Raw genomic sequence first — 19,005 nt, 5'->3', positions numbered from 1 at the left:
GGCGGTGCGATTTAAATGCCGAGTTTGGCTTTTCTGTCTTTTTTCTTGTGGACTCCACTTTTAAGATTTGTTCCCTAAATTAAATAGCTTCTTTTTCTACCGACAGTGTCCTTTCACCATTTGTCCTTCAGTTTTCAACTAGATTCCTATCAGTAGTACAATTGCAGAATTTACAATTTAACTGAAAAATAGATACTCTCTCCGTTTTTTAATATAAGTCGTTTTAGAGAAACTTTTTTGTTCCAAATTATATGTCGTTTTCGGTTTTTTATGTAACATTTATTAGTAATTAATATTGTCTGACCAATGATAATATATCTTCTATTTTTCTATTGGTTAAATTGTGGTTAGGTAAATAATTAAAGATGTTTTTGTTTCGAAAATATAAGAAATTAATGATTTTCTTAATCTATGTGCATAGCTTCAAAACGACTTATAATAAAAAACGGAGGGAGTATAACACTACCTAATTTTAGATAATATCGTTTTTATTTATTACGTACTGTATTGCTTAACAATAGTAATAGTTAATTCAAACATCTTTTAAATATTTTTATAGACCACAGTCTGGCAGAAATTATATACTCTTGTATAATCAATGATACAGTGCTGTCCTAGCGGTAAATTTCATTCGATCGCTTCCTGTTGATATAAATGTTTCACCATTTGATTTTGTTTAACAACATTTGTTTTTATATATCAACAACTCTGCATTCAAAAAGATGTAAGAAGACAAAACTTAATAATCTCTACTTTAAAAGTTGGGGTTATGAGAGAACGTGAACTAGCTACATTTTCACATGCTTCAGAAACGGTCCCTCGTTCTTCGAAGCCTCGCTCTACTTTTTTCCATCCTATACATTACATTTTAGGAGCGTATTAACTTAGTAACGTTACATTAAAAATAAAGTTAAATATTTATTCCCAGTCAAACTTCCTACGAGTTCATAATCCTTATCATGTTACTTAAAGATGCCGTGGTTGATTGCATGATAGCATATAAATACAGCATTGAATGACTTAACCAAACATATTGACATTGCAATAAAGTATTTTATTTTATTTTTTGCAATACAATACATTACTCCCTCTGTTTTTAAAAGATGCATATTCTAGATTTTTCACATATATTAAGAAAATTCGTTAAATATGCATTGTTTTTTGTAATTAAATAACAATTTTCCATAACTTTAAGTCAATAGAATTTCAATAAACACTATTAATTTTTTTGAAACTTACAATTTTTCATAAAATCATACATTGAAAAAGTAAAAAATGTATCTTTTTAAAACAAATTTTTTTTCCAGAACATACATTTTTTAGGAACGGAGGGAGTATTTTATAACCAAGAAAAACTATTTAAATACGAATGGGCTGTGGTGATGGTGTTGGGTGGAATGGAGGCAGTCAAATACTTATATACTTCTATATAAAATTATAATTTGCGTTTCCTTGATAAGAAAGGGACAACACATGCGTGTTCTTAACGCGTATCGATTAACACTGTCGTCGCTTGAACAGTGTTATATCTCATTTGGGTGTTATAGACTAAACCGTTGGCTTCAACGGGATTCATCCTTTCTCTGAAAACAAAACCACTCGTAACGTTAAGATTGTTGAAAAAACAGAGAGAGAAGAACACAAGAGAGAATGAAAAATGATATAATACCTGTTATTAGAAGAATATAGATGATTTAAATGGTGAGCTTCAACGGCCATCGACGTTTTTGTACTTGAGAAACTGGTTCAAAGCTATTAAATGGGCGATATAGAAGGGAGCCTGTTGAAACGTGAATGCAACGAAAGATGGAGAGGTTGTGGGGTTTTTAATTACGGTTTTGTAGAGAGGAAAAACTAAAAAACAAATATCAAAGCAGACCCCAACACCACCCTTGTCTGCCAATTTATAGAGAACAGAGAGGAAAATGTGATGTGTTTTTTTATTAATAATTTTCTTAATTTTGTTGTTTTCTAGAAAGTATTTTAAATAATTAAAAACATTAATCATGAGGATTCTTCGGTTATCCTGCTGACCAGTAACCATTAAATAAGTTGCCTTTTTCAGCGGTTCTTCATGACAAAAAAAAACACTTTTGACTACGACAGATGTTACGGTCAAAATCATAATATCTATATCTGCCTCTTTTACTTTAAACTTCCTATTTTACTTTCTTTGTATATAAATAAATTCGTTATTAATTGCTTTGCATGTATGAGTTTTAAAGGCTCAGAAATTTTTGAATCAATAACTTTAAACGGAAAACTAGATTTTGATCCGCCCTTGAAAGGGCGGGTATATTTTTGTTTTAACGTTTTTGAGAAATAACACTTTTATATTTATGTTATTTTTTGTAATCGTATTTATATTAAATGTTGATTTAATTGAATATAATTTTTGGTAACTACATTAAATATGTCAAACTGCATAACTATTCACATACTATATGCATTTCAGATTTTTTTTAAAAAAAATTATAAAGTTTGCAATATATTATATTTTTTTATTAATTACCTAACATAATAGTCAAAAATATCCGTACTTAAAAAGATCTGAAAATTAAAGTCTCATACTCTATTAGACCTATATACTTAAACTTTCCTTAAAAAATGTTATATCCGAAAACCAATATGAAATTCAACCTGCACCGAAAACTGAACAAAATATTTGAAAAGTGTTTGAAAAAGATAAATTCTAATATATTATGTTATATATCTATATATATGGTTAATATGGTCTTCAATAACTTTAAGTAAAATCACATTTAATAAATGTTGTTAATTAAATAACTTATTTAAACTCTGTTAAGCTAAATGAGTTTATATAAATTTTCTATTTCTATTAAAAATCCAGTTAAACCCTATTAAATCTTATTTTAACATTATGTGCTTTGTAAATTAATAGAGAGTTAAGTTTTTAACTCTGAAACCAGAATATTATATTTAGTTACATAAAATAAAGAATTATATTTCATTTTTGAAAGAGTAAAACATGGGAATAATTAGTTGGACATAACACTTATAAATTGGCATGATTCTAATTTAATAAAATAGATTTAAATTTTAATATACGATTGTTAAAAAAACAGTATATGATTTAAATAGGCTAATATATACCTTAACATTCATTAACTATGTTGATATTAGTATTATTATTGGGACTGTGTTAATGGTGTTCATATGGGTCCTAATTTAATATGGTCCATAATAGATTAAAATGATAATTTGCTCTAATAATTATAATTCGAATATAGAACAGTGTAATATAATTAAAAAGAAAAAAATGATGTCAGAAAAAAGAAAGGACTGATTATTGCTGAATGAAACCGTAGACTTTGACATAAGTGGGTCCAGAAATGAGAGAATCAAATGGAAGTTATAAACAAAATCATGGTTATATAAAGAAATAATAAGTGGTGCAGTTACAAAAAAATGACCCGTAAATAAAAGTTGGTTATATAAAAAAGTAATAAATGATGCAGTTATAAAAATTACCCCTAAATAATAGGAATACATAATTGAACACAACTTTTATCAATTGGTCAATCTGCTGTTTTAATAGAATAGATACAAAAATAAATGAGGAGTGCCTTATCCGTTAGGGCAGACTCGGACAAGCCCGTTATTATTCCAACGCGGCGAATCCGTAAATGAAGCAGAGGACTAGATAACAGACGGTCACTGACGATGCCACATGTCAAAGAAGACAAAATGTTAAGGTGTGGGACCTTTGGTCCACGTGTGATGGTGTTGCCTGGATACGAGGGTCGCATGGGCACGTGTGAAGTGCCAGCTTGGCATTATTCTTTTTTTTGTCAGCTTGGCATTATTCTTTATTTATATTAATTTTAGTGTAACCAGAAAACTTTGATTTAAACAAAAAAGAATGAAAATAAGAAAACATAGTGCAGCCGTTGAGAAAGGTACGGTGTATCCACCGCTGCTTCTTTACCTCTGTTTATGATTTTGTTTTTTTCTTTAAATTACTTAATTATGTTTTGTGTGTTACTTTCATGGTTCTGGTTGCCACGTCTGTTAACCTAAAGTCGCGCCTGGTGTCCCAAACCTCTATTCGATATTACGGCTAGTGTCATTGCCACATCAATTGAAAAACTCATTAATCTCTTATTATGAGTTTGGCGTATATTCACCATCCCTAATAATTTGTTTTCCTGGCTGACGTTTTTATTTAAGTTTAAAACTTCTTTTGTCAACAGCTTTTTTGTTCAAAATTGTTTTATGAATGTCTTTGCATCAATGAGATGTTGTCTGCGTTGTATTACACCTACTCTAGGTAGAGAATGAAATGGGTATATCTCTCAATAAATATTTGGTTTAAGTTATTTGACTTCACTTTTTCTGCTGACATACGACTTCGTCGTCTAAACATAATTGATTAGTTAAAATGATACATTGATACTCCAATACGTTTTGACCAACAAAAACAAAATACTTTTACGTAATAGTATAGTATAGTATGCATTTTTTAAAAACATAATAGTATACATTTTGTTATAATAGCAAAGCTTTCATCGCATGTCAACGCTTATATGATTTTTACTAACAATATCGTTTTCATATGGTTTAGTTGTTTAATTAGACCAGCATACCTTTTATTATTCAGTCGTAATTTTTTTTTCTTATTAGCATTTTGTGTTTAGTTTGTTATATGAAATCAACCTATGCAAAAATTCCAAGAAAAACTATGGGATAAATCATTGTGTTCAATCAAATAGACAATCTGGAATAGATGCTCACAAGGTGTACTTTCCATATGAATTTAATAACTTTACAAGGAGTTCATCTTTTCCATAGTTTTTTCATATATACGAATCTACAGTTTTTTTTTGTTAGTGCGGGTGGACACCTTTTTTGGTGACCAGATGTAATCACTATAGAAGTAAACTAATGTCGAGTTGGACTATTACAGTTTATGATTAAACTATATTTATTTACACACACTATGTCACTATCATTTCTATAATTTAAGCCACCAGCTGATAAACTAAGTTATCTTGGGAATGCTAGAGCATGAAGAGAGGCATAGAATCACGAGGCTAGCAAGCAAACGCATTAAGATGGGCATGCCTGCTGCATCATCTGCTTTTCAGAACATTATCTCTACCATTATTTTTTGTTCAAATATCTCTAGTATTATATTATCAATTTATTTATCGTATCAGACATTTGGGTCGACCTGACATCGTATGATCGTACAACTATTATTTCATTTTTTTATGGCTGACAACACAATATTAAAAAAATGGAAAAAGTTACAGGTTGCCTAATAACAAAAGTAGATGCTCGTTTCAAAATATATTGCTTGTTAAAGAGACATTCGAATAGGACTAAACTATAAAAGTTGCATATCCTTTAGATAATATAAGAAGATAATTTGAATGAGTCTTACGTTGGGACTATTTTAGTTTGTAAATTACACGGTAACAATATGCTCATCATCTCAGTTTTTCAGTTTAATAAAGTTCTTTTTTTCGTTTTAAAACCCTACATTGTTTATTATTGAAAGGAACGAAAGTACATTGGTTTAAGTTTTATTTTCTTTCTATGAAAAAAATAATGCACACACACTTTCTAGAGTAACCATAATTTCTACTAAGATATACAAATGTACTTCTGCCCATATCTGAGGTTTACCATGATTCAATTACTTTACCATGAGGTTTGTAGTGAGAAAATCATTAAATAAATGTTGAATGGTATTAAAATTAATTCATGTTCGCAAGAAAATAAACGTAAAAATAAGAATATAAATGTAGGTCAGTGGTTCTGGCTTCCCTGCTTTTCAGGGCAAAGACATGATAAAAGTACTTCCTTCCCTTTTATTTTCTTTAGTCGAGTTTAAGAAGTCGTTGATCAATTAGTTTCCACGCATCATCTCAACCACTAACTATAATGAGAATCTCAATGTCACACACACATAAACCCCCATCTAATTTTCTATACGTTACAAACTTTATTATTCCTTTTTCAGGGAATCTCGCTTTCATCATCCCTACATTACATGCATAATATATTTTGTAGCGTTCGTAAGGTACTCTACCATATATGATAGACCTCGTCATATATCTCATACACAGAGGTATAAACATATGTCTAGTTGTGTAAGTAACATGTATATAAACATATAAAAGAAGAATATGCACATCCCATATATATTTCATGCTTATAGATATCGATAAACACAAAATACGTGAAAGCAATGCATCGGAAAAGTTTGTTGAGCAAGGAATTGGATACGGCTCGAGATGCCATCACATGCACTACCAAAAAGTGGAGCAAAGTATCATTATAGTCCATAAACTTCAATTATGTGTTTCCACTTTTTCTACGACCCCCATCAAGAAAAACAATTTCACTTGTCTTTTATTTTATTTTAACAGTATGAAAAAGGGATTCATTTCTCAAGATTATAGGTTTCCGCTATTAAGTATACTTCTACAAATGTAGTTTAATCCATCGTTGTTTTGTGGCGGTAACCTCAAATTAGTTTGCAAATATGAAATATGTGCATGTTAGTTAGAATGAAAGACCCGTTCAAACCTTCTCTACAAACAAACAAACCCATATAACTTGACAACCACCAATTAGTATATTTGATATCGTTTTTGTTAAAAAATAAATTGCTACAAGAACTAAAAGCGATTATTAAGTTATTTAATTGGGGGGGGGGGGGGGGGGGTGGGGGTTGGTGAAAATATTCTCGATATTATTAACTAGTTTATTTATTAATAAGATAATTTACTTTTATTGTTTTAGGATTTTTATAGTTTTTTTAAATATAGTTGCCTATGCTTAAGTTTGTATTCAGATTATATTGATATTTTATAAATAGTTTTTGTTAAGCAAGAATAGTATTCTCAATTTTGTTTTCCGTAGATATGTGGATCTCAACGAATTCAAAAAAAATAGCGTTTTCTATATATTTTCAATAGGTTACTTGCTTTATTGTAGCTTTCGTTACACCAGGAAGGAAATAAGGTGGATATATAGGTGAATAGATCCCAATACCAACATCTTACTTCCATAGGAAACACACCTAGAACCTTCATTTCCACTCCTTGCAACAATTATATATTCCACGATTTGATTTTGAGCGTTACACTCGATTTCATGCACCCATGTGGACCTACCTAATCTACCTGATAAAGTGATAATTGAGTAGAACAGCAAAGACATCAACGAGTTTTCAAGTCTTTAACACACGTTACGTGGATCCAAGGCAATTTGTAGATCGAGACGGGGCCGTAATTATCGAGGCCTCACATATAATCATAATAAAAGAAATCCCTCAATTATCATCACTCACGCTTTCACCTAATCCTTATGACCCATCCGCACGTTAACGTTTGATTTTGGAATCAGATGCCACAACTGCTGATTCTCAGTTTCCCATGCTAGATTATAAAACGTTTTATCCCATGTCTATAGCTCAAATTTGACTAAACATGTCATATTTAACTTATTTAATCAACCTGCTAATTAGCTGCCAAGATTGATTAACTAGTTGATGAATTAAAAAAAACATTTGGGTAAAGATAGGGGAATCATCACCTCACCGTCCAACCCACTACACATTAAAAAAAATCCAGAAACGAGTGAAATTAATAGGTCTCTCTTTTCCAAATGAATATAACATGGATACATATATATATTTTTTTAAAGGCATAAATAAATTCAAAATCAATCTAGAAAATGTGAGAGGAGGAGACGTAAATTCACTGTCGACTTTATGAGAGTGCATGAAAATGTGTAGAGAGAAAAAAGAGGTCGGCAGAAAAATGAATGGCTTTTCTTCTTCTCCATCCAATTCCATTGCACCACATTTCTCCATGGATTCATGTCAAACATCTTTGAAAAATCTAATTGTTTTGTAGTATGAGTAGATGTGATATAACGAAACTACACTGTCAGAAATGTAATGCACATAAATTATATAATTGGTACAACCAAAATAATAATAAAAATGTTGACAGGAAGGTAGATGTGCGTTTTGTATTATTTGGATGTGTCCCTCTCTTCTTCTTTTCCTCTATAATTACATGAACTTGTCCAATTCATCACACTTCCCAAACCAAACTTGTTTGCTCCATATAAAATACATAGATTTATATATTGACATATACAGGCAGAGACATGTGTGTGTCTGTCTAGCCAAGTAGCTCATAAATTATATCGACTTGATTCCGTGGGATATATGACCTACGTGAGACTGTGACATTTGAGTTTTTTTGGCATTCTTCGTTATGTACGCATCAAAGAATGCGACATTTTTCTATGTGTATATGATGATTAATGATATATGCCAATTTGGGAACCCTAGTGGTCCATCCCATTTCCAAGTCTTATCTTTTCCAAAGTTTTATATATCATTGATTCCATTTATCAACAAGCTAGCCTGTAATCTAACCAATGAAATTAACATGCATGGTTTTGCAAAAAAAAAAAGAAAAATATAAACAAAGTGACAATGATAGAATAGTCGGCTTGTGGAATTTAAAAGTTGGGTTCGTTGGAATTAAAACCCAGTTAGACTTTAAACTCCAAAATAAGCCCAATACACGATCTCTGTATTTATTGAGATAAGGCAATTTTATAGACTTCACAACTGAAGTTGACCTCTATAAACAAGCCCATAGGGGTGGGCGTTCGGGTACCCGTTCGGGTTCGGATCGGGTATTTCGGATTTTCGGGTATTTCGGTATAGAGGTGTAGAACCCGTTCGGGTATTTTTGTAGTTCGGGTCGGGTTCGGATATTTTTAGTTCGGATTCGGTTATTTCGGATCGGGTTCGGATATTTAGATTTTGAAAAAAAAATTAAAATTTTCATTTCTCAAGTTTCTTGTATTTAAAAATATAACTTTCAGTTAACTAATTTTTATTTCTAATAGATTGAATGGTTAATAGATTTGGACATAACATTTTAAAACTAAAAAGACACTAATTTAGTTATTTTTTAAAAATTTTGGATGTATCTTTTTGTTAATTTTTGAAATAAAAAATTTGACATGCATTTTAAGTGAATAACAAATCATTTTTTTCCGTAATTGTATGTATATCATATGAACTTAAAGTATGTGTAGTATCAATATAAATATTTTATATAAAATGAGAGATATAAACTAGAAATATAAGGTTAATTATACATATGTTCGGTTATCTTCGGATATCCATTCGGGTTCGGGTATTACCCGTTCGGGTTCGGGTATCCAATCTCTCCTTATTCAATACCCGTTCGGGTATTTTGCTACTTCGGTTCGGATTTCGGTTCGGGTTTTTCGGATCGGGTTCGGGTGCCACTTCGGATATCGGGTAAAGTGCCCACCCCTACAAGCCCATGATACGGTCTCTGTATTTTTTGAGATATAAATAAACCTCAACATGCCCTTTATAGAAGAGAAATTGCACTCATTTCATCGCCTCTCGAAAAACCTAGCACACCAGTCCCCATGGACGTATCCGCGAACAAAGTAATTCTTCTTGCGATCCTTATCGCTTTCTCAATGAATAGTTTATGATTAAATCTTTTGTACCTTAGGGTCTGGAATTGAACGGTCGTGATGCAGAGATCCTAATTAGCTCCAGCACGTTGAGAATCCACGTGAAACCTAGGGAAGTCGCCTTGGACGAAGTAATTATTCTTCGATCCTTATCATCGCTTTCTGTTGATTGAATTATGTTGTTTCTTCAGATCTGATTAGATCTTATTTACTTTAGGGTTTGGAATTGAACGGTGGGATTCGAAATAGCAGTATTATTAGCAGGATGGTGGTTGAGGGATACGACACCTCCCCTCGTAGGGAGGATGTCGAAGAGGCTCTGAAAAAACACTTCGCATCACGTGGAATAAAGTTAATGCATGTCTCTGTTCCCGTAGACTACAAATGTCGTAATCGCAGACGCGCCTTAATCTATGTTAATGGAGAATGTGAAGCAGAGGCGTTGAAGCTTGATGGAAGTTACGTGGGAGGACTTGTTTCAAAAAAAAAAAGTAACGTGGGAGGACGTATTTTAACAATTACGGCTTACCCTTTTGACGACAATAGCCTTGAGCATCTCTTTGCTCCTACCAGTGTCATAGACGAATACCGACAGCACACGTAAATTGATTTTTTTTCCTTTAGAATCTTTCTTGTCATGTTGATAATACCATCTCCTGCTAAATATATTTAGGTTGAAAGTTAGAGGATTTGATACTTCCCTCTCTCTGAATGATATCGAGAAGATGCTACTTAGGGTTTTCCCCGGATCCGATTGTTTTCCTCTCTGGGACGGGTGTGTTTTCTTCCTCCCACCAAGTTTACTGGTTAATTTTATCAGTTGCGCTACCTAAAGCCTTGTTTGAGTTTTTGCAGCTCAGTTTTGCTTTATCTTCGTGGACAATATGCTATGGACGAGGCTCTGAAACATAGCGGAGGTTCTGTGGAAGGCTTTAAATTTGCAGTTACTGAGGTCCTCCCAGAAACTGTGATAGAGACTGGCATCTCTCTCGCAACTGCACGTAGCTTTGGCTTTCGTGGATAATTCTAAAACCAATCAGAAGATCAAGACTACGGACTAGAAATCTCTCGCTCTCTTTCACTCTCAAATGCTGTCTCGTGTTATTAACTTGTGTCATGCAATGCCTCCTTCTTTTTGATAAGATCATAACAAGAGTCATGGCATCGTGGGATCATCTCCACTTGTATACCATGTTCTATATTAGTTTAGTGGGCAGTTATTTAGTTGACATGTTCTTGTGTATTTAAGCTACCTATGTTTTGTTTAATGGGATATGAAAAAAAAATTAAAGTAACTTGTGTTTTGTTCTTTTTTTTTTTTTTTTTTTTTTTTTGAAACACAACTTGTGTTTTGTTCTATTTAGTTTGTTCTTTCACAAACTCTCTTAGCTTTGAGGAGGGGCCCTAATTGGCATCAAAGCAAACTTGTGTTCTAAAGTATCAAAGGGGTTGATTAAGTTCACTCTTAACACTTTTCTCTTGTCTGGATGTTTAATGTGTTTTTATTTGTTTTTTTATGATAAAACTTTGGTTGTCCAATCAATAATCAAAGTGAAAAAAAAAAAAAGAGAAATTGCACTCTTCTCTACTTTCTTTTCCAAATTTTTTTTTTTGAACAACTCTTTTCTTTTCTTTTTTGTTAAAGTTTTTTTTCGACGATTTGTGAAAGATTTTTTTGAACAACTTTTTTCCAAAATCTAATTTTCCATTTTTTTGGTTATTTGGCAAATAAGTTACTTATAGAACACAACTTTACAAACATTCATTTTTGTGAAAGGTTAACATTAATAAAAATACTTATTATTTTTAAATTTCCGTTTCTATTTTAGGATTTGAAGCTTCTAATTATTTTTTTTTACAATAAAAGACCATTCTTTTATTCAAGTTTGATTTGAATCTTCGCAGAAAAATTCCACACAAATTATTACATTTACCTGTTTTACCATATATTTGTGTAAGATTACAAATGAAATCGACTTTAAAAAAAAATTACAGTCTGGTAAAAAAGGTTAAAACAGGGAAAAAAAAAGAGAAGAAGCAGGATAGGGTTAAAGGACAAATATCTTATCCGCTTCTGTTCTAAACGGCGACCAGTGTGTTTTCGAAACTGTCTGCTTACCTGCGAGACAATGGCATCTTCCACCGTCGCCGGAGCTCCGCTTACCGGGGGTTCTCGATTCCCATGTTGGTCCTCTCAAATACCTAGAAAGCTTTCTTCTTCATCACTGTTATGCCTCAACAATGGAGATCTCTCTGCACCATATAATTTCCCTTTGCGACTCTCTAGAGGAGGCAGAGTTCAGACAACTCTCAGTAACTCGAAGAGCTTCGCTGTGGGAAAGGAAGCTGAAGATGGCTTCCTCTCGGTACGTTTCAAACTCTTAAACCGCTTCTCTGTTCTCGCAAGTTTCCTTCCTACTTGTGTTTCTTGTAAGGAAGATTGGGTTTCATGTTTTGTTTAGTTTACATGAAACTCAATTAAAGTTTACAACTTTTCTTCTTCTTGTTTCGAAGTTTCAACCTTTTTAACTTCTTGAGAATTGCTACAGTTCACCCAATTGATTTCTGAGTTTGATGTTGATGATAACACTGCATTGTGTAGGATGTAAGTGAAGATAGTGACGAGATGTTCGACGAATTGTTCAAGAAATATGGGAAGGTTGTTTACAAGAGCGACGATCTAAAGTCTCCAGCAGCTGAGGTTGATGATGACGCTGAAAGTTTAGCATGTAAGAAGCCTAAAGCCTACTATGTTTCTACTTATTGGCTAATGGAGAATATGAATATTGATATGATGGTGGTGGTCATGTGTTGTTGTTATCCACTCTTTGCAGTTGCTGTTGAAATGGCTAAAGTTGCTAGTGAAGTGAAAGCTGGAGACATTAAGGTTCTCTTTGTGAAGCCACTCGTCTACTGGGCTCGTTTTTTCATCATAACCACTGCGTTCTCCCGCCCTCAAATCGATGCAATCGGGTAGATACTTTCTCTATTCCACTTGCGAAAACCATCTCCTAAACAGACTCTCTCATCATGATGCAGGTCTAGGATGAGAGACCTGGCTGAGAAGAAGTATGGGAGAGTTGCTAATGGAGATGTGAAGCCGAATGCATGGACTTTGTTGGACTTTGGTGAGTTTCTTTCTTTGGTTTGCTGTTATATTACCTTTGGGTTTGGGTAAGAAAGATGACAGTTTATGTTTGTTTCATTGTATGTTTTCAGGAGATGTGGTGATCCATATTTTCTTACCTCCGCAAAGAACCTTCTATAACTTGGAAGATTTCTACGGAAATGCCATGTCAGTTCCGCTTCCATTTCAAGATGAGCCACCACCTCGAAGTTGATGATGCTCCAGACAAAAGAAAAGGCAAATAGTTTGTAAGAAGTCTGTTGATCAGTGGCTTTTTTCTGATGCTTACAGCTCTCTGCTTAAGGAGTTTTGATGGACTTTACTGGCTAAGATGGTTTCAACAACACTCAGCGAGATCTCGAACATGTTTTTGTAGTTTCTTTATAGATTAGAATGAGACCATCTTTCACTGAAGATGGCTCTTCATAGTGTTATGTACTTCAGCTGTGTAATTTCACTTCAACAGTCAATTAGATAGAATATTTTTAGTTGATGTTCAAATGAAAGAATCCAAATCTTATTTTATCACAAACCGCTGGAGTAAACCATATGATGTTTCTGTGTGCACATATGGAGAATAACACAGAACATGCTATACTGATATATATCATACAGAGACGAAATGTACAATGAGTCAAAATAATAAGAGCCATTCACACAGCTTAACTCCTCTCTGATGTTTCCATAGCTCATACATAGCATGTGCAATCACTGACCCTGACTGGTATACAGTCCAGGCAAACAAGAGACCAATACTGGAACTCTCCCATCTCCTGTAATAAAATCATTGAACTGGTATAACCTCAAGTAACAGTGAAAGAGAAATGAGATGTTTGGGTAAAAGAATAGCTTACAGTTAAGTCACGTGTTGGTTTCCTTGAGCGGCTTCAGAGAGACTAAGCTCCATATCATGTGTTTCAGACCATCCTGGCTCATACGTCTCAAGGAACCCGATTTTAGCTTTGTTTGGGAGGTCGTGAGGGTGAACAAACGGAACTCCCTGAGGCCAGCCTATCTCCATTTTAATATGCGCGCAAGGGCTGTTCATTGTATTGTGGTTACTCTCGCAGTCCTTGGGGTTGCAGAATCTTAGTTTAATTCCTTTTTTGTCTGCAATCTCCTGAACTCGTTCCTTGAGAACTCTCTGCGCTTCTAGCCTCAGCCGCTTTGACGGTGGTAGAGGTTTCAATCTTGAATCACTCTTCTTCCTCTTTTTCATCTGTTTCATTGATCCTATACCATCCATCAAATGAAGAACCTTCTGTCATTCAAAACTTCTTGTTAATGTGTAAATTAAACAAAGAACTATGAACACAAGGTCCTTCTTCTATCTGCTATGGAAACTAGGCCTGCCGTTTTTAAACCGAACCAAACCGAAATTTTGTTAGTTCGGTAATGAGTTAGGTTCATTTCAACAGGTTTATTAAAAAACTTCGGTTTTTGATTCGGTAATCGATTAGTTCCGTTTTCAAAAAAAATGATTAGTTCTGTTTTTAAAAAAAAAATTGTTAACTAAATTTTGAACTAAACTAGCCAAATTAACCAAACAAACCGAAATGATCGAGTTCAACATAACTGAAATATAATCAAAACCAAAAACTTCGGTTAGTTCCGGTAAAAATTTTAAAAACCGAACTACTCAAATACCGACAACAAAACTTTTTCCGGTTCAATTTGGTGAGATTCTGATCGAACCGAACTACCCCAAACTACCCGAACCCGCGTGCCTAATGGAAACTAAGCGTTAAGATTCAAAAGATTAAACTGTTATACCATCTTGGGACTGAGGGACACTGAAGCTCTGCAAAGTCTGTCTATTAAAGAGCTCATCATTCGAGTGAGGCCTCTGCATAAAGTCATCAACCGAAACCGGAATCAGAAACTGAGCATCAACACCATGTCCCGCCGCTCTCATCTCGGAGCAGCTCAGACTAGTCATCGACTTAGGCATGAGTTTAAAAGCCAATGAGAATCTCCCTTCTATACTCCCTTGCATACTATTCAAATCAGTTCTATACACCGCAGGACTCACATAGCCAGCCGTCGCCTGGTACAGAGCCAGCCCTGGATACACAACCGCCTCTTGAGGCCCAAGATCCACATCCACTAGAATCCACTGCCCGTGCATGTCCCTAACGTGCAGCCCCGCCTTATCCGACTTCACAAAGGAGATAAGACTCTTGTCGAGCTGGTGGTCGTGATCTGAGTACAAGAGAAGCTGCTCGTCTTCAGCCAAGTTATGATGATGAAAGGAAGGCCTCGCGTAGCAGCAAACAGACAACACGGAGGAAGAAACCTCGTTACTCCTCAAGGGAACGTTATCAAGAATCTCAGTGAAAGGAGAGCTTCTCAAGTTCAAATAGAAACCAACCGCGTCAAGAACTAACCGAGAAGCTTTCCCTAATAAACCAAAGATGTCAGGCAAACCAGAAGGAGGGAACTCAGCTGACTCGGTGAAGGTTAACCCAGGTCTGTACTCGTAGCTCTCTTGCCATGAGTGAGGGTCTGAGTAGTATCCAGAGGTCTTGCACCATTCTCTCGAGTCGTTTGTTGTGTGGATGGTTGGAGGATACGAGTCACGTTGGTGGAAGTAGAGCTTTGCGGAGTCGAGGCCGGATCGGAGGAGGGCTGCGTCGGTGGCCGGGAACTGGATGATTGCGGCGGAGTATTGTGCTAAGGATTGAGATAGCGTTGAGACGGCTAGCTTGTAGGAGTCGGAAGGTGAGCCTTCGGTGGGAAGTAGATCACAGAGCTTGACGCGTCCCAATGTAGGGAGACCATTCGCTGCCATCGAAAGGAGAGAGAGAGACGTAAAAGCGATTAGAAGATTCTTGACCCATCATCGATGCTTCTGAAAGGGATCATCTTTATGTGGAAAGATTGAGACTTTGACGGAGAGGAATCAGAGATTGAGCAATCGCCTACGAGAGCAAGGACAAGTAAGCGCAGGGGAAGGACAGAAGTTGAGATGAGATGTGTCAAAGGTGAAGGCTTTTTTGAACCAATCTCTGTCGGGAAATTGATTTTTGTCCGATTGATTGAGAGGAGATTAAAAATCAAAGGTTTTTATGAAGGTGCGGACTCTGTTCTTCAATATTTTTCGAAAACTATTTTGAAGCCCCTCGAGAATCGTTTATTTTATATAATGGCCCCGTATTGTTTTTTGTTTTTTCACTTTTGAAGTTCAGAAGTTTTGTAACTTTGGGACTTCAGTGACAGATACATTGGCTATGTTCAAGTCCTAATGACATGAGACTATTTACAAATCCATTGGACGGTGTGTGCAAGAGCAGGAGCATGACAATCCATCGATCTTCAAGGTGATAAAAGTTCGCGAGCTCTTCTCTTTGTCTACTTCGGGGTCTCATTGTATCCTCTTCTTAGTATTTGACTCAATTCTACTTGAGCCAAGTTATTGAAAAGGGAAAAATGAGCCAGCCTCTGCATCCATCGATGATCAGACAGAGATGAACACTTATGTAGTTGGAGTTGGTCCTACGTAATGTGCTTGTTGAAATGTTACTTTTCTTAATAAAAAAGGATATGAGAGTAGGTTTAGATCATTCATCAAGCCTCTAGATAACCGTTACTTGCACTCACAAGCCCACAAATAAACAGATCCAAGAAAAATAAGATAAATCTCTGCTCTGTGTAGATAAATAAAAAGGGAGTTGATCCAAAACATGTTATACAAACGATTGTTCAAACTTAAACGTAAAAAAACACAAAACATAAAAGGTTCAGAGATTTATAGATAGGCATGGAGACACACAGGCTACTTGGATCGCTGTCTCATCTTCCTGCGCTTCCTCTTCAGTCTCCTCATCCGCTTCTTCTTCCACTACAAACAAAAGATACGATCAAACCACAACAATGAAATCACTCTAACCAGTTAATAACAAGAATCAATAACTGTACGCCAAATGCAAAATCAAGTAGCTATTTCACTCATAAAACGAACGATACTCAGCATCCATTAAAGTTCTGCTAGATGTAAGAGAATCAATCTACAATACGAAACCTATAGAGAGCCTTGTCGGAGGTTACAGAGGTCATTTTCTTACCTTCGCCCTCATCGTCAAGTCGCCGAACTCAGATTCTCCTCCGCTGTGTAGTTAGTCGAGCGCACCACTCCGTCTTATATAGCTAGGGTTTCGACGATAAGGCCCTGTTTTTTCTAAACGGGCCAAATATTTTTGAAGGCCCATCTAAGGGTTTGAAATTAATTATAAGAAGAACAAGAAAGTACCTGTACAAATGTACATAGAGAGAGATATGAGAAGAAGACAAAGCAAAGTACTGTTTCTTCTTCTTATACATAAGTTCCAAATTTGACTTTAACAGTAATAAACTCATATCCATCCTCATTCCCATTGCAATCACATATACATTTTCGTCACTTCTTTTTATCCCTCTTTTATTTTTTCTTCTGCTTCTCACTGTACAAATAATTAAACAATAGATATTTATTATTGAGCATCTGGTTCACTGCGGCAAACAGCTAATATATATGTGTCCCCTTGGTTCCATTCACTTTCACTAAATGCCATTATAAAGATTACTAGATTTTTCTTGACTTAATGCAATGAAATTGAACATATACTCCAAACCTGAGTTAATGCAATGAGAGGAGCTACCACCAACCTGACTTAATGCAATGAAATTATTATCTTTTCTGCATTTGATATACATTGCATCTTTGTCACGCTCGCACCATAAACAGTTTAGCAATTGTTGCCAAATTAGGATAAGGACGTGGATCGTCCTAGTTCTTAGACTAGGTAATGTCTCTTATGAAAAATGAAAAAAGTTGTATATCCCACTATGTCACAGATTCATTTTCCAATGACATAGTCAAATCTCACGGAAACAACAAGAAGTAGACTAGCTAGGTTTACAGGATCTTTATACTGGACTAGTTTTGGATTCTGGTATTTGTCTTTTTATGAAGAAGTGAAAACCATAACATGTTAATGTCCAGTTTACATACTTAACTCGGTATTTATTCCTAACTAATTCCTCCTTTCTTGTCGGCCTTTTCTACTTAGGCCATTTGTCGTGACTCTCAAGTTATCCCAATATATAATGCAAAAAGTATCAATAAATAAATGGATGTAGAGATATCGAGAAAAGAGCAAAAAAACATTTGAATAAAAGCACCATGAGAATCAAACTGGTGATAGAGAATCTACCCAGAGGGCGCAAGACTGGGAACCATCACGTTCTCTACTTCATTTCCCCAACTTTGTTTTTTATATTTTATTATCCTTGTTACTACTTTTTTGGATTTATTATTTCTTATTCCAAACGATATGGTATTTTACATTTGATTTTGTACATTTGTCCCTTGATACAAACAAGTATTATAGAAAGTTTAAAAGTGTACTAATGTATATATAATTGCATCAATTCATGTCAATGTTTTGTAGCTCTTTAAACGTAACTAGTTATTTTCGTATTTTGCATATTGTTCATAGAATGCGACTAGTGAGAACATCCATTTGTTTTCGTGAGTACGGTTTTGTAACTCTTTAGAGCATAACTGGTTATTTTCATATTTTGCTTATTGTTCATAGAATGCGACTCGTGAGAACATTAATTTGAATTCGTCAGTACGGTGTAGAAATAAGTGGTTGAACTTTTTGTGTTGTAGTAATCAGTGATTAACACTGTGGTTGTATTGTACGTACGTACCAATTTTGGTCGAATATGACAGCCAAAAGACAAATAATAACCACGAAGCCGATGGGTCCCTATAATTTCAAAAGCTAGTCAGAAGACCGTAGTAGATTTTTTGAGACTGTTTTATTTTATTGTTATATATGGTATATCTGATATTCTAAATGAAACAACATGCTTGTAATGTAAATTAGTGAAAATGAAATACTTCCATAGGATTACATGTTTTGTAAATTCGTATTTTTAGTGAAACTAAGCATTCATCCAAAACTCCAAGTCTACTTTTTAATCCAAGACTATTTTTAATAAAAACTAACGTAGATGTAGTTTCTGTTATAATCATGTCACCTTTTCTCTGTTATATGTGTGTACAATGGTGGAAAGTTTGATATGCTGTTTTGACAAGCGGTTTTTCTAGTGATATTTAACATGTTGTAATCAGTTGAGATCTTAGACTAACACCGATTGATTTCTCACATAAAGGAAACATTCATAGCTCCAATTTTTGCTCTCTGATATGTGTTGTTGTCATTAAATGTTTAAATGGAACAATGATATGTATTGTTGTCACTAAATTGAGGAGTGGAAGAAAGAAAAATCCAACGGATGGGATTGAAAACACAATGTTCAAGATTGACGAACAACTTTTATTTGGTGATGCATTTGTACATAGACAAAAAATT

General features: G+C 34.5%; 3 protein-coding genes and 2 long non-coding RNA genes across 6 annotated transcripts; 2 read left to right on the top strand and 3 right to left on the bottom strand.

Moving 5' to 3' along the window:
- Positions 1-603: 603 nt before the first annotated feature.
- LOC125609077 lies at positions 604-2,074 on the bottom strand. 2 transcript variants are annotated; one of them, XR_007339579.1, is made up of 3 exons: positions 1,670-1,916; positions 793-1,583; positions 604-708 (listed from the first exon to the last, which is right to left on the bottom strand). It is a non-coding gene; the product is annotated as an uncharacterized LOC125609077 (long non-coding RNA). The 2 variants fall into 2 exon arrangements; XR_007339578.1 differs by having other exon boundaries at positions 604-1,583; positions 1,670-2,074.
- A 7,270-nt stretch (positions 2,075-9,344) lies between these two features.
- Positions 9,345-11,046, top strand: LOC106452353. The gene is made up of 6 exons (XM_048779928.1): positions 9,345-9,486; positions 9,555-9,647; positions 9,734-10,116; positions 10,190-10,291; positions 10,372-10,647; positions 10,988-11,046. The coding sequence occupies exons 1-5, from the start codon at positions 9,466-9,468 to the stop codon at positions 10,538-10,540; spliced, it is 768 nt and encodes a 255-aa protein (XP_048635885.1). The 5' UTR covers positions 9,345-9,465; the 3' UTR covers positions 10,541-10,647; positions 10,988-11,046.
- A 514-nt stretch (positions 11,047-11,560) lies between these two features.
- On the top strand, positions 11,561-13,175 carry LOC106389835 (protein Iojap, chloroplastic-like). The gene is made up of 5 exons (XM_013830177.2): positions 11,561-11,882; positions 12,119-12,245; positions 12,351-12,489; positions 12,556-12,644; positions 12,736-13,175. Exons 1-5 carry the CDS (start codon positions 11,646-11,648, stop codon positions 12,855-12,857), a joined length of 714 nt encoding a protein of 237 aa, XP_013685631.2. The 5' UTR covers positions 11,561-11,645; the 3' UTR covers positions 12,858-13,175.
- Positions 13,145-15,701, bottom strand: BNAA05G26260D. Its single transcript, XM_013894442.3, has 3 exons — positions 14,417-15,701; positions 13,498-13,876; positions 13,145-13,416 (listed from the first exon to the last, which is right to left on the bottom strand). The coding sequence occupies exons 1-2, from the start codon at positions 15,432-15,434 to the stop codon at positions 13,500-13,502; spliced, it is 1,395 nt and encodes a 464-aa protein (XP_013749896.1). The 5' UTR covers positions 15,435-15,701; the 3' UTR covers positions 13,145-13,416; positions 13,498-13,499.
- A 572-nt stretch (positions 15,702-16,273) lies between these two features.
- Positions 16,274-17,129, bottom strand: LOC106345419. Its single transcript, XR_001270304.3, has 2 exons — positions 16,708-17,129; positions 16,274-16,484 (listed from the first exon to the last, which is right to left on the bottom strand). It is a non-coding gene; the product is annotated as an uncharacterized LOC106345419 (long non-coding RNA).
- Positions 17,130-19,005: the final 1,876 nt, after the last annotated feature.

This window comes from Brassica napus, chromosome A5 (genome assembly GCF_020379485.1).
Source record: "Brassica napus cultivar Da-Ae chromosome A5, Da-Ae, whole genome shotgun sequence".
NCBI lineage: Eukaryota > Viridiplantae > Streptophyta > Magnoliopsida > Brassicales > Brassicaceae > Brassica > Brassica napus.
Note: the sequence above shows the minus strand (reverse complement) of the source record. Positions and strands in the feature narration are given on the sequence as shown.

Excerpts from the sequence above, each read along its gene's own strand:
- LOC106452353 (XM_048779928.1), top strand. The coding sequence starts at position 9,466 with ATGGACGTATCCGCGAACAAA. Across the intron at positions 9,487-9,554 it reads TGGACGTATCCGCGAACAAA|GGTCTGGAATTGAACGGTCG; the intron begins GTAATTCTTCTT and ends TTTGTACCTTAG. Across the intron at positions 9,648-9,733 it reads GGGAAGTCGCCTTGGACGAA|GGTTTGGAATTGAACGGTGG; the intron begins GTAATTATTCTT and ends TATTTACTTTAG.
- LOC106389835 (XM_013830177.2), top strand. The coding sequence starts at position 11,646 with ATGGCATCTTCCACCGTCGCCGGAGCTCCGCTTACCGGGGGTTCTCGA. Across the intron at positions 11,883-12,118 it reads CTGAAGATGGCTTCCTCTCG|GATGTAAGTGAAGATAGTGA; the intron begins GTACGTTTCAAA and ends TGCATTGTGTAG. Across the intron at positions 12,246-12,350 it reads TGACGCTGAAAGTTTAGCAT|TTGCTGTTGAAATGGCTAAA; the intron begins GTAAGAAGCCTA and ends CACTCTTTGCAG.
- BNAA05G26260D (XM_013894442.3), bottom strand. The coding sequence starts at position 15,434 with ATGGCAGCGAATGGTCTCCCTACATTGGGACGCGTCAAGCTCTGTGAT. Across the intron at positions 13,877-14,416 it reads TGTCCCTCAGTCCCAAGATG|GATCAATGAAACAGATGAAA; the intron begins GTATAACAGTTT and ends TGGATGGTATAG.